General features: G+C 30.4%; 1 protein-coding gene across 4 annotated transcripts in view; it reads right to left on the reverse strand.

Moving 5' to 3' along the window:
- Positions 1-4,403: 4,403 nt before the first annotated feature.
- LOC106478312 (zinc finger CCCH domain-containing protein 10-like) overlaps positions 4,404-15,999 on the reverse strand; it is a 13,431-nt gene continuing 1,835 nt past the window's right edge. For 2 of the 4 annotated variants that reach the window (XM_013938842.2, XM_013938844.2), the window contains exons 2-3: positions 8,616-8,715; positions 4,404-7,008 (exon numbers count right to left, since the gene is read on the reverse strand). In XM_013938842.2, coding sequence (XP_013794296.1) covers positions 6,050-6,859 — 810 coding nt within the window. In that variant the 5' untranslated portion in view covers positions 6,860-7,008; positions 8,616-8,715 and the 3' untranslated portion in view covers positions 4,404-6,049. The remainder of the gene's footprint in view (positions 7,009-8,615; positions 8,716-15,999) is intronic. The other 2 variants (XM_013938845.2, XM_013938841.2) reach the window with 1 other exon arrangement.

Genomic DNA, 15,999 nt, shown 5'->3' on the forward strand with positions numbered 1-15,999 from the left:
AAAAAAAAAAAAAAAAAGGTTGATAAGAAAAGAGGTTGTGGAACATTTTGGTGCAAGTGATCATTGCTCAATTAAATTTGATGGTTTACTCCATATGGAGATAAGGAATAAGATTTTGGTTCTAAATTTCAATAAAGCAAATTCTGCGAAAAGACAAGATTTATGTGCTACGAATTGGCCAACTGAATTAGTTGGAGATACTGAACAAATGTGGAAAAAAGTTTTTAATTCTTAAATATTCAAGATAGTATGTTCCTTACAGATTTAAAAGAAAAAGGGTGACTGCAAGTAAGAACAGGTTGGCTAACAAAGGATAAAATTAAAGAAATGCATTATAAATATAAATTGTTTAAATTCTCTATAATGATAGGAGATTTGGAGGACTATAGAAAATCAAGAGAGTTGATCATATGAGAAATTAGAAAATCATAAAACTATATGAAAAATAGTTGGCTGAAATAAATAGTAAGGAATTCTTCAAATACCTTATGAGTAAACAAAATGTTAGGATAGGAGTAAGGCCTTTGAGAGATGATACTGGGAGGCTAATATCTGATTATTATTATTATGGCATGGCTAGGTTAAATTCTATTTTGTCTTCAATTTTTACTAATGAAAATTTAAACAATATTCCTCAACAGTTGCTAGATGGACAAATAGAGTTAAAACCACATAGGCAAGGAAAATATCAAAGTTGGCAACTGTTCAATTTTTTTAGTTTCTTGATGGAAACAATCTTCAACAAAATGATCACATTAATTCTGAGCTTCTTAATGGAAAAATTGGGAAGTTTACAGAATGATAAAACACGTAGGCCAGATAATATTTACCCAAATGTCTTGAAAAAGAGGTTAATGATTGGATATGTCAGCCACGTGCTATTATTTTTTCAAAGTCCTTGAATAGTGGGCAAATGCAAGAAGACTGGAAGTTGGCCAAAGTAACTCTCCTTTCAAGAGAGTTTATAAAAACTGTCTCAGTAATTATATACTTATTATTCTTACATCAGTGATGGGAAAAGTTTTTAAAGGACTTATAAAGGATGCTTTGTATAGTTTCACTGGGAGAAAATCTTTCTTTACTAATCTCTTGACATTCTCTGAAGAGGTTATAATTTACATAGAGGATGGTATAGCTGTTGATTTGGCATATCTGAATTTTCAGGAAGCATTTGACAAGGTGCCACATAAAAGGCTTGTTTTAAAAGTTATTTCTGTAGGTATGGAGATAGGTTGGCTTATTGGATAGAAAACTGGCTAGATGGAAGAAAGCAGAAGGTTGCTATAAATAGAGTTCAGTCAAACTGGATTAATGCCACAAGTGAAGTACCTCAGAGCTCAGTGGTAGAACCTTTGCTTTTTTTTTAGTTTACATCAATATAGATGAAGGAATAGTAAAGGTTATTTAAACTTTCTGATGACATAAAATGTTTTGGGTATTGCTGGCTGTGAGGAGGATGCTACTGCCTTACAAAAAAAATTGTAATATTTGGTGAGTTAGGAAAAGAAATGACAAATGGCTTTTAATTATAATAAATGTAAGGTAATGACTTGGGATATCACAATTTGAATTATGACATAATTTGGATAAGAATAACCATAACAGTGTTATGGAAGAGAAACATCTTGGTGTTCTGGTTAATCAGTCTCTTAAGCCATCCAAGCAATGTGCTGTTTATAATGGTAAGGCAAATAGTATTTTAGGTTGTATTTACAAAAATATTGAATAGAAGTATAAAGAGGTTATAATGTCATCATATAATTCCTTGGTTAGGCCACATTTTGGTTCACCCTTGGGTTCCTTATCTCAGAAAGGACATTGAATTATTGGAAAGGGTTCAGAGGATGACTACAAGAATGACACCTAGGACAGAAATGTTGTCATATGAGGGCATGTTCAAAATCTCTGAAAAAAAAGAAAAAAAGAGAGTTCGAGGGTATCTGATCGAGGTGTTTAAGATTGTTAAGGGAATTGACAGTATTGATGTATCTTCTTTCTCACAGTTAATGGTGAGAATGGGGAACACAAATATAAATTTTGGCAGAGTAGATGCCATCTTCAGCTACGACAACTTTATTTTTCAAACAGGGTGGTTGGCCTTTGGAACAGGTTGCCCTCAGATACAGTTAATTTATGAGAAAGCTTGATCAATGTTTAAATGATAAGGACTGGCTTTGAGGTTGTTTTTTTTTTGGGGGGGGGGGGTAGTTGAATTTAGTAGATAGGAAGCCTAGATGGACCACAAGGTCATTCGTTGTCCTTAATGTTATAAGTTAAAAGGTATAGAGTACTGAAAAGAGAGGATTTGCTTTATAGTTTATATGTAAGGTGTAAATTATATCCTGTTGAAGTTGAGGATATCAAAGAGTTTGAATCAATTAAATCTGTTAGTGGATATAAGTGTACAAGGCTTTTACTTAGAATTTGTTACAGACCAATAAAGAAGATGGATGAAATTAATGAAAAACTTTACAGTAAGATTGAGATCACAGCTACTTACATATAATTTTGAGGGATTCTAACTACAGGCATATTGATTAGGAGATTTTTGAACCAAATTATAAGGTTCAGGTTTGTTTTCTTCAGCTGTACAGGGATCCTCTAGCAATGATGCTATTTTATATCTATTGTCACATTATAATAAGGAAACTGTTCAGAAAGTGGGTACATCTTGGTATGAGTTGTCATTACTTAATTAGGTTTGATGTTTTACAGAATAGGGTAATCAAGAATTCTCTACTGCCAATTTGGCTTCTGATAAGATATGGAAAATTTAGCAAAATAAATCTTAAATATTTAAGATACACATGTTCCTTTAAAGAGGAAAAAAAAAAAAGAGAGTAAAATACCATATTGGCTCATTTAGAGTATAAGGGATAAAATTAAAGTACTACAAGTTTAAAATGACTGTAGTGAGGAGTATAGTCAAATGGGACAATACACAATCAAAAAAGGAATATGAATAAAGATTGGCAGAAACTGTAAAACAGTTAACAGTAAAGATATCTTTAAATATATTAAGTGTAAGCAAAATGTTAGGATGGGAGTATAGCTTTTGTTTGTTTGTTTTCAATTTCATGCAAAGCTACACAAGGGCTATGTGCGCTAGCCGTCCCTAATTTAGCAGTGTAAGACTAAAGGGGAGGCAGCTAGTCATCACCACCCGTCACATTACAACACCCCCACAGGTGAAAGGGCGAGCATGTCTAGTGTGACGAGGAATCAAACCCGCAACCCCCAGATTGCGAGTCGAGTGGCCCAACCACCTGGCCATGCCAGGCCGTATAGCTTTTGAGGGGCGGTATTGGAAGTCTTATTATTGATGGCTATCATATAGCAGGTTTACTAGATTTTACCTTTTCTACAAATTTAAACAGTATTCCTTGTCCTAAACAGTTGCTAGAGGAAAATGTAACTAACAAACACTTTAATTTAGAGCTTGTAAAGAAAAAAATTCAGTAGTTTAAAAAATGAAGTCTCCTGCAATTTGAAAGATGTTAAGGATTGGATATATGAGCCACTTCCTAATATATTTTTTTAAGTCCTTGAGTATTGGACAGGTGACAGTGGATTGAAAGTTGGCTATTGCTACTCACCTTCTTAAGGGAGGTGATAAAAATTGTCTAGGGCCTGTAAGACTTACATCAGAAGTGAGAACTTTTTTTGAGTCTGATAAAAAAAAAAGTTGCTTTGCTAAAGCATTTAACAAAGTTTAAGGTTTTATTAGATAGTTGTCATAGTTTAACTAGGGGAACATTTTGCCTCATGTATATTTTAATGAAGTTACTGCTTATGTGGATGAAGATAAAGGGTGTGGACTTGATATATCTGGATTTTCAGAATACATTTGACAAGGTGTTGATAGCACTGCAAACAGTAAATTTTTGTAATACATTACTCAGGAATGCAATTCATTAAATTATAATTATTAGGTAAACAGAATGTATTCAGTTATTCACTGGTGAAATTTCAAACGTTTCTTCAACTTATGAATAGCAAATAGTGCCATAGTCTTGGAAACACTTATGTGTCACTGTTAATGAAACATTCAACACTGCATTATTTTTTTAATTGGACTTCTTTCTGAAACTGACCTCTGCTACTGATATTATGCATTGTCATCCATATTCCACTTTATACAGGCTTTTCTTTAACTGTCACTGGTAATATTTTACCTATCTCTTGAAGATATCACCTATCAATAACCATAGCCCAAGCTGTACTATGCATCACGACATTGTGTGCTATAGGCAATACTTATATTTTGTTTTATAAAGAATTAAAATAACATTACTGATAAATATAAGTTATAATTTTATGATTATTTTAGTTTTATTTTTAATAATTAATTGAATAAATATAAATACAAGTATGAAATAACAACTCATCAAAACTGTATAATCTATCTTTGAACTGTCAGGCTTTACTGAAATACTCAATTCGTTCATTTACATTTTTCAAATCTTCTCTACTTTTATATAACAATCACATAACAAATCCAGGGTATTACATGTTCCTTTTATTACAACTAACATAAGGACTGTCTTATCAATGTATTAAAGTTTGTAAGATCAAAATAACAGTAATCAGTGAGAATGGTATCACTGTGTAATATGCAGGTCTATTTTCCCAAACACTCTTTGCATATTGGCATGGTAACTAGACAGAGCACCAATATGAATTCACTGACTACCGTATCTCATACAATGGTAGCACCAAGAAGGCTAATGGAAACAACCGCTCTCTCTCTAAACAGTAATTTGTTAGACCTTTTATGCTGTAGTAAAATGAATCAGTGTCAATGAAATATTCGATGTACATTTTTTTTTTGATTGGACTTCATTCCAAAACTGACCTAGTGTCAGGAGGCAAGACAGTTTTTCTTACAGCCCTAACACTACATTTAGGTGGGAACCTAGCTATTGTTTATGTGTCTGTTACAGCTGTCTTCACACTCCAAGACAATCAATGGTAAGCAAGATCTTTATAGATAAAACAGCAATTATGCATAAAATATGTATATAGATGTACTAAATGCATCATAATTAACCATATGATTTTTTTGGGCTAATAATCACATTGAATCACCTAAAATTCACTGACTTTTCCAAGCTTTCCTAACTAATTTGTACAAAACACCCAATGCACAGCTCTTCTGAAATGCTGAATAAGTAACTCTGACATTCAGAAACATCCATGTTTATTGATAATAGTATGACAGCGCTACAGACTGTGATATTTCTGGTCAAATAGTTGTTTTCAAATATAGCACAAACCTTGTACACATCATACACATTCCATGAAAACAAAATTCTTCAATTACTATATCTAGTGTTCAGAAAAACATCACAAATATAATTTGCTCATCTATTTAGTAAACATACAACTTTTATTTTAATGTGATTAGAAGGCATAAAGTCTTTAAGGAATACTCCAATACTTTATGAAACATGTTTATGTATAAAGAACTATTATTTATGTGCTAAAATGAATAAAAAAACAATGCAGAAAATCACACTGTTTGAGTCATTACAGGAATTCTATTCTAATCTCTAAGTCTTGACAAAAAAACAAACTTAAATATGATTACAATTACTGAAAATACAAATTACTTTATACTGCTTGCATATCTAAACTGCAATAAATCAAAATTATCCATGGGTGAAATTCATAAGAAAAGTAAAACATTAATCATCTTCAAATTAATTTACATTAATCAAATAAAATTTAAATCCAATCAACAGTCAAGTCTTTGCTTGTCAAATAATTAACAGGGCCATTTACGATTTAAATGGGGTTTTTAAGCAGTGATCTGTGAAAACCTGGTGCACATAGTAATACCATATTTGTACAATCACTGTTACAATTCAATGGGTATATGTGAAAATATCAAAATTGGGGTAAGAAAAAAAAAAGAAAAAAGACATGTACTACTAATTACAGTGATGAATCATCCCCATTACAGTGTGTACAGTATGATTAAGAAAGAAAACAGCTTTAAAACCTTAAACTTACAATATTTCTTGCCGAGTTTTAATATATTTAGAAGTTACCAAGGTCGGACACTGCCAAGTCCACCACCTGGATATAATGAGCGGGATTTAGGAGGCGGGTTAGGTGTAGGTGGGGGCATACTTGACTGCTTGCTTGCGCGCAGCTGTGCATTTTGTTCTAACAGGTACTCAACGGTTGAGGTTAATTCTGCAACTTGTTTTTTCAGTTCCTCTACTTTACGCCGAAGAATTGCATTTTCCCCTTCCAACATTTGAATATCAGGCATGGAAGTTGATGGCATTCGGTCAGGACCAGGAGTGGGCAGCAGCACCCCCGGTCCATCAACTGGACCAAAACCATCGTCAAAAGCTGGTCGTTTATGTTTAGGCTGAAATTCAAAATCATCAAACTGATTAAAATCTGGTTCTCCCATGAAAGATGGCCCTCTCTTCCCACCCATTTCCATTTCGTACTCCTGTACTGTTAAGTGTCTAAACTTACAATAAATTCCTCGCTTACAAAAGCCCCTCAAGAAGTCTTTGCAAACAGGAACGTCAATTTTTTCCCCCAAAGCTTCTTGCACATGCCTTGGTAACTTGCCTGTACTTAGGTAGTATTCTTCTTCCCTCTTAGTGCAATGCATGAATTTGCAGTTTGCTCGACGACAACCTTTATTTTGGAAATCATGACAGAATTTAATATCCTTGCTTCCATCTTCTTGGCTTTCTTTTTGGGGTTCTGGGTGCCTGTATTTGCAGTTTGATCCGCGCCTGCATAAATTGCGCAGAAAATCACGACAAATATCGTTACCATCATTTTTGCCAGAGTTATTATCATTTTCATTTCTACCCTCACTTTCAGCCATTCTGATTATTTTCAAAAATACAAAAGGGCAAGTTTCAAAAACAATGTTCACGATGCTTCCTTTAAGAACTCAGCTCTATGCCTGGATAAGCACGGGGTAGCTACTGCTGCACTTCAACTGTGGCGCACACTGTTTGTTGCTCAGTAATGCTGTAAGAAAGCAGCAAATAGTTAAAATTAAGCATTTGAAATATAAATATTTGGTTACAGCTACACAGTGATGTTTACATACATACATATATTTATATATAGATATACCAATACATACGTAACAGTATTTGCAAGTTAAGGCCAGCTGTACTAGAATGCACATGCTATTAGAACAAATTCAGTGTTCATGTGTATGTGCAATCTCCTAATAGTTTTAATGTAGCACAACTAAATTAAGTAAATAAAAATTTAGCCAAATTTTAACAAAATAAAGGTACACGCACGCACTATTTTGTTGTTTGAAGAATACTTATAACTAAATGTTTTCTTTAGTAAGTTCCACTGCACCTATATTTTTGCTTGATCCTGAATAAAATTTACAACAGTTTATGTATTCAATATGTAACTGCTAGTAACAATGTTTTTCTCCCCTCACAGCTTAGTTAGTACAGTAGAAATTGTTCAACATTGTATATTTTCTTAGATTGTCACTCATAAATTCACATTTCGACCACCAAGTTTACTCAGTTTTGTAGTGCATTCATTGTTATTTCCACTTATAATATTAGAAACTTTACATACCACAACCTCCTTAAAGCTATCATGAATACACAATAATTTATTAATTATATAAGTTAATATTATCAGTTACTATATTTTAATATAATTACATACTATATATTTTTTCTTTATAGTTGGTTAAATTAATAATACTGGTTACAAATTCTAAATAATTCTGATTATTATCAATATTAATTTTCACAGAATCGAGGAAAACAAGACAATTGTACGTTTCACAAGTACATCATTTATTATGACCAAGGTTTTGCCAGTATAGGCATCATCAGGTACCTTTAATGGCAAAACCGTGGCTGTAATAAATGATGTATTTATGAAACAATCAATTTTCTTGTTTTCCTCAATTCTGTAATCATGGAGTTTCACCAGATACCAATGGTTTCAAGTATCAATTATATTAATTTTTACGTTTGGGAAGTTTATCTTGTATTTTTAGCTTATATGGTTTTAGAACTAGACAATCTCCTAAGCTGGATAACCCTTGTGAGATACTAGGTTTAACTGAAGTATATCATTAATTGTGAGGTTATCCAACCAATGGACTTTAATCTGGGGTTTATTTTTCTTTACTAATAATGTGCATCACTTTGAATTTCTTGTCAGTTTGTTATATTGAATCAGCATCATTAAGTTGTTACTTTTTAAATTCTGATTTATAGAATTAGTTCAAATTAACAGGAGCTGTTTCACCAAAAACAAGTTTTTACATTCCTACAAAATCAATCCTAGCCTTTTCAAAGACAAAAATGATTAACTTTTTATATTTATTATATAAACTAAAATTTAGTATTTATATATTTTTTTCCTGACTACTTATACATCATTTCAGATTAAATATTTTTTTTATTAGATGAAACATATAACCATAAGCTAAATTTAAGAATTTAAAAACACTGGCATTTCAGTTTTCATTAAGAGCAATTCTGTGGTACTGCTATTTATTTTAAATAGTTACTGAATAAATAAGCAGATATGTATATAATTGTGGATATTAAAGAATCTCTATAAAACTTGTAAGTAGTTATTACACTTGGCTCATTTCAATTTTTAAATAATCTGAGGACTGGTCAAGTCTATATGACCAACACCAATGGATATACTCTCCATGTTGACATCAGGATTTCATGCCTGTCAAATAAACACATACTATTTATTACTTTGAGAAGCAGATTTCAAAATATAAAACAAACGTTAGTCTTAATACTAGTGACGTACTATATCTCTTTCATCTGAAATAAATAAGACCAGGATAGCAACAACATACTCCACATAGGTGAAGTTGCTTTGGTGTTGGATAGCTAGGTAATAGTTTAATACATAACAAAGTTTTGATACACAGATTTACAATACAAAAGAGACAGAATTCTTGTCTTTGTAAAGACAAATGAAGATTTTCTCTCTATTACAGCCCTATTGTTAAAATTATACACATTTTTTAAATTTAAAATATGCATGATATCACAATAAAACAACAAAAAATTATTCCCCCAGAATATGAAAAACATGCTTCAAGTTCAGAAACTAGAAATCCAAACTGAGTTACTGCACTATTATTCAAATCCAGTAGTTTCACAAACATCTTCAAAGTTGGTCTTTTGAATATCAAACCTTCACAATAATTCATAAGTAAACGAACATGATAAATTCTGTTGATCAATTACTGATGAACACATTAAGCAATAAACTAAGCTGTATAGTTCAGAAAGAAAATTCATAAAGAATTTATTGAACAAAAATTAATTTTTAGCCCTAAATATTATCTTCATAAACCTTTAAATGCTTCTTACTTTTAGTTAAAAATCCCTACATTTCAGTTGAAGTACTTTGCAAATAGCTAAACTTAAGACTATCAGAGAAAAATTGCATTTATCATATTACCCTTACCAAAGAAAACATTCTGATGTTTTAATTGTATATCAAATCTAAATAATAATAATAAACATATTCTTTGCATTTATTAGAAAAAAAAAAAAGGAAAATTGTATATCTTGTAGCTTTCCCACTGAAAACCTATACAAGGATTCAAATATTATTACAGCATCTTTTAACTGCTTCTAAATTCATAATTTTACCATTTCATCACTTATTTTCAATTGTTTATACAGTTTTTGTCACTGAACAAAATTATACTTAACTATTTTTATTGACATCATAAGTATAATTTTATTTGGAAATCACAGGTGTTGTTAAAAATGTATGCTACTAGGTATATAAAAAATTATATGGACTGTTTTTGAAATGTTCTATGTATTTACTGTATCAAATAAAAAAGTACATCTTTGCATAAAACTAGATATAAATGCAAAATGAAATCCTTTTGTGTGGAACACATACAGTGTGCAAGTGTTTTGGCAGTAAATTGTTCCCTTATACTGATTAAATAAGCTTCAGTGAATTTAACAGAACTGTAACATTGTTATCAAGAAATTTTGTTTATTAACATTATGTTTTATAATTCCTTTATTATAAAATGTTACTTAGATTGCAAGTTGTCTAAACAGGAAACTTATCAAGGTTTTAGAAGGTTGCTCCTATCCAACAATATATTTATTTTAACATTAAAAGCAGGTTTTTAAGTGATGTGAGCCCTTAAAACTTACCACTTGGGGCTACACTTCTTCTTATGAATGAATTATTTTAAAATTTGTTTCTTAGCTCAAACCATTCTGTTGTTACCATTTTTATTAATTCATATAAACAATGATTTTTTTTTAAAGTTAATAAACAGGGGGTTTTGAATCCTTTTAAAGCCTCTCATGGAAAAGCATTTTCTTCCATTCGTTATCTAACTAAGATATGTTTAAAAACAGTCAATATAATTAAAACTTCGTAATCAGTCAAATATTTCATAATATATAATATTACTGACGTACATTTATATTTTCAGGAACTTATTTTAACAGCTGGTGTACAGAACTGATAATAGTGTCACCTAAAACAGTCAAGTATATAGGTGTACTTATCTATTAGTAAAAAAAAAATCATTCAAAATAACCTTAAAAATATGTCTAATCCAGTAAATAACTAATAATACTAAAGTATTTTAACACACACACAAACCACAAACTTATATACAGTAGGTCAAACCTGGTAATGTTAAATGCAAGGTAATGACAGCCATTTTTTCATGAACCAACATCATTTCTACATAAAGTTATTCATTTCTTGAGTCAATACATTTAAACCTTTATTGCCCGCATTTTACAGATACAATGAGAAATTCTTTTTTTGAAATTTTTTACTCAAATAGGCCTAAATTGCACAAAAATATGTTTTTGTGAAATATATTTTTTGAAAGTTATAAATGGGTATGCTATATATAGAGAAGTAACATTGTTCAATTGAAAAAACAACTTAAATAATTCCATGGTTATCTAGACTGTTAGCTGGAAATATGATCATTAAAGTACAGAAATGAAGCATTTGTATGTGTATTAAGCAACAAAGACAGATTAAAATGGTTCAAACTGGTATAACAGTTAAAAAATTATTGAACAGTATTTCTTTTACAATAAAAATTTCTACAATAGAAGAATTAACAGCTTAGTCTTCAAATGGTGAAGTACTATTAGAAAATAAAAATGCATATATATATATATATATATAAAAAGAGAGAGGGACGAACTTATTTGTGTTTCTTTTTGTAGTAACACCCTGAATTAAACCAACCATCCCCAGTATATTGAAACTCACTTTATATTACACTAATGATAGATGAGTATATATTTTTGTTTCGAGTAACTCAAACATTGACATTCTGCAATAAATTTTGAAAAGAAAAAAATATTTACTGTCCAGAATACTATAAAAAAATTTTCAGCCAAAATTTCACCATTGCAGCTTCATTAGGGCTAATAGTATAAGAACTCTTCATAAAAACCTTGCATGTTAAAACTAGAAGCAGTATCAAGAATTTTAACATTGTTCTAATCTACACTGTGGCCTGTCAAAGAAAAATGTTCATAACAGCAGAAACCAGAAAGTTTTCCATTTTGGACATTTCCTTTCAAAAAGAAAAAAAAACGTTTTTGACAAATTTTTCATTCACATATGATACGTTATAATTAACATAACTTGTTAAACAACCAAGTTATCCAGTGATAACTTTTTAACTAGATAATGGACAAGATTTTTATGTCAAGAGCTACTTTGTTCAATGCAACTCATGTTCTAAATGGGCTAAAATAGAAAACAAAATGGACTTGTACACATTAACTCTTTCAGCGCAGGCTCAGTCCCTGGGACTGAACTCATAACCATTTTGTGCTTGTCATAGTTATGTTATAACTTTTAAATTAGTAAGCGTATGTTTAGGAAATTTGGCAGATTATCAGTAAATATTACAATGCTTTCACACATAAAATATCAGATTTCTTTATTAAGTCTTAAGGTTTGTTAAGCAATGTTTTTATCATGCTTTTTTCTTTTCTTTTCACATGTTGCCTATCCAACATGCAAAGTAATTTTTATTTTAAGATTAAAAATACTTTTATGCATAAGAAAACTTTCAAGTTTCACATGCGAAATCTTTATAATTTCCAGATAGTTATCAAATGTTTCTTAACAAAAACAATATATATCATCTGTAATTTTCACCAATGGATCTATACTGATTTGGTAGATTTGACCGATATGGTAACCATCATAAAAAGTTATGAAATAAACATCAATTATGCCTCTTTCATTCTAGAATGACAATTATAACACAAAAACAAATGTTGAGACTAAATAGCTTTAAATCTCATAACATTATACACTTATATATATTTATTATATTGACCTTTCAGCTGTGCCTGGCTAACAATAGAGAAGTTACAATGATGCAGCACACGTGCTCTCATGTTACCGTATCCAATAATATTAAACTAACCCTTAGTCTTTAAAAAGTGACCTGTCTTGGCTGTGTTTTAGTAACTAGTATTTTAAGAAATACAATCACATTTCAATTGTTATACATTATATATATATGTATATAGATTATTACTATTTAGAATTAAGTTCTTAAACTTATATTTCTTAAAACATAGAACAGTAAATAAAGAAGTAAAGCACACAATTATATATACATACACACACAGTTGAATAAACAAAAAATCATAAATCACAATATAGGTAATTTTAGTTCCTAATTCGTACAAAACTACAGACTTAGTATTTTCACATCATAAACATCTAATTTGAACCAGTGCTGCATTAAACATACCATGTGATGCACAAAAATCCACGTTTAATTGCATTTTTTTAATATTTACTTTTAAACTAAGAAACTAAATAATGTATAACACTAAAAATTGATTTATAGTCTACAATTTGATACCAAACTTATTGACAACTTATCTTCACAACTTGAAATTACTGCTAGCAAACTAGCCATCCGTTAATGCCTTGAAAAGTTAAGGTGAAAGATTGTTACATCATACAGAACACAACTTAAATTTCAGAAAAAAAAAGCAGTATATTTGTTCAACTCTAAAATCCATAATTTCCACTAACACATTCAATATTGGCAGGCTCTTGAGATTAATGACCAGTGGTCAGTAGCATCACTTTTTAATAAATTTATTTAACCAATATATATTTTCAATTACTGATATACTTTTAGACTCGGTAATATGTATTATTTCATATTCTTACACTGTCTGATTACATTATAAAAGGTTCTGCATGATTGTTTTTACCAACATACTTATCAAAAACTGCTATCATACTACTTTTACAAACTGAAAAATAATGGTATAAATTGGAAGCAATTTGTTTCTTTAGTGCTAAAGTATTTCAGTGCTAGTAAGTTGAAACATCCTATATATCATACCAGATTTAGAGTTGAGACAGTGTACCAAGCAAGCAAGTTTTAAAAATTTAGATCCACAGCCCAAATTTTGAACTAATTTATGTCTATACTTTGGTAATGTCAATATTTAAATTTTGTTTAATTGAATCACATGAAAAGTAACTGAAAACACAGGAGCTAATGGCTAAATACTAGATGTAATATAAATGCAATGTGAATTCTCGTTTCACTGAGTATTGTCATCTACAGGTGTATAATAGCCAAAAATGATTAACATTAGACCCACTTTGGTTCTTTGCAGTCATTTCCTACTCAATTCAGTAAATGAAACGGGGTATTTTTATATATACAATACTAACAGAACAGTTAAATATTTGTAGCACTAGAATCAATAGCAATGTTTCTTCCTTTTTCTGTAGAGGACACAAAGGTTTTAATTCTCCAGTAAATTTATCTGAGTTTAAGTTAGAGCTTGATAACTATATGACTGATAAGGGCTGGCTTTAAGATTTTTATTTTTTAAATTAATTTATTTAATAGTTTTAGTTTAGAGGATGAGACAACCTAAATGGATCCAACAGGTCCCTTTTTGTCCCTAAACATTATGTTATGTTCTAATCTCAGATGTAACTTGTATAAGTTGCTTCTGGAAAAGTAAGTTTTTGATCATTACATTGTTTAAAGTACAATTTTTTTACACTAAGTGGTGTGGAAGAGATATCGTGATTAGCATACCAAAAATAATAATAAACTACATGTATGAAACAACCTTCTGAATGGACCGTACTAAACATTTTGTGTGTAGACTATGAATCTGATTTAACCTGCTAAGTTCCTCTACTTGCAGCATTTAATTTCATGCACCTGAACTACAATCTACAAGCTATTCCTGTGTTGCCTTTGTTTGGAGTGGGTAAGGGTCCCTCCCATACACTTATTGTTACAAACTTTTGGGCTTCAACCCCTCTCCCCCATGTGTCATACAGTGAAGAATGCCCCTTTGCTATTTTACTTGTAGTTGCAAACAAAAACAAAATACCAATTAGCTCAAAATGCATTTTTTTATGATTTTTTTAAACTATGTTTCTTGACTAACTCTACCATAATACTAGGAACACTCATTATGTCTATGGTACTTGAATGCCTTTTAATCCTTAATTTCAGATATGAAATGTCAACTAAACTTTGGAAGATACTTGTCTGCAAAACTTTACCAGAATGGAATTCCACATGTACCATTTCCTATATTCTGTCATCCAAGCTACCAATATCTTTTCATTTCTATTTTTGTCAGATAAATATTAGTATCCGAAAATTATAGATAAGTAAATTAACAGAAAATAAGATTACAAATACTGTGTGAGCACGTGTGAGTAACTATTCCTATCCAGTTTACAAGATAACTTGAAGTTATTTCATTGTGTCAAAGCACAAATTCATGTCCAGTCTATCTTGCATTCATAATCATTAACATAAAACCTGAAGACCTAAGCACAAAAACCTTGTTCTTGATAATACTGAGCAATCCAAACTTTTGTTTGTAAGGAAGTGAGATGAGATCTTACTTCCTTATTATGTAACATAACAGACTGTTTTCTTTTTACAGCAAAGCTACATTGGACTATCTGCTATGTCCACTGTGGGGGAATTGAACCTTATATTTTAGCATTGTACATCCATAAACTTATCACTGTCCCACCAGGGAACAACACAATATTCACTTGTTCTTATAAACTTCTATACTTCATTTTAAAAAACCAGATTTTTAATGTTTAAGTTTTTTCTGAAATACAAATCAAAATATTAATACGATAGTTTGCATTATTTTTAATAAATCATAATAAAAAAACAGGTTATTCATCTGACATAATATGATGCAGTTAGTTCACAAGTGATGATTAACTTTTCTACACATAAGTGTCGAACTAATCACTTTAATTTTTAAAATTTCAACTTCATCAAATTCCTGCTCATTGTCATTGTGTCAACAATGCAATGATTGTAGTTGCAAACGTGACTATCAAGTACTATTACTTTAATTAGGTATGAATTTAACTATCTAATGTAAACACTTAACATAAAAATAAAAACCAAGTAAAGCTAATAGTAGAGGATTCCGGAGAATTAAAGTTCCCAGTCATGGAAGTATCCTAGTGCAAAGTCGCAGTTGCAAATATATAAATTATTGTATACCAAACAAAAAATGAAAAACATCCAAGGTACTAATACATGCAGAGTTTGCACTATTTATTTCAAGGCAACTTTACTCCTACTAGTTGTAAATCAGCTATAAGACTGCCATGATCACTAAATATTCCTTTGCCATTTTACAGAGATGAATGAGCAAATGTTAGCACCAAAAACACGGTGTCAGCGAGCGAGTGCTTGACAAAGAAAACTTTAAAACCAGTAATAAATAATTTTAGTCATTGAATTAAAAAAAAAATCCATACAATAAACAGTGTTGTCAAAATTACATAATCTATAAACCTATATATATATATATATATATATATACACATCTCGACCTAACTTACCAACTAGATAGACATAAGTAAAAACAAAGTAAAGGTAATTAAGAACTAGTAAGACAAATAGTACTTAACCTTAAACAACTAATT

Source organism: Limulus polyphemus, unplaced genomic scaffold (assembly GCF_000517525.1).
Source record: "Limulus polyphemus unplaced genomic scaffold, Limulus_polyphemus-2.1.2 Scaffold199, whole genome shotgun sequence".
Lineage (NCBI taxonomy): Eukaryota > Metazoa > Arthropoda > Merostomata > Xiphosura > Limulidae > Limulus > Limulus polyphemus.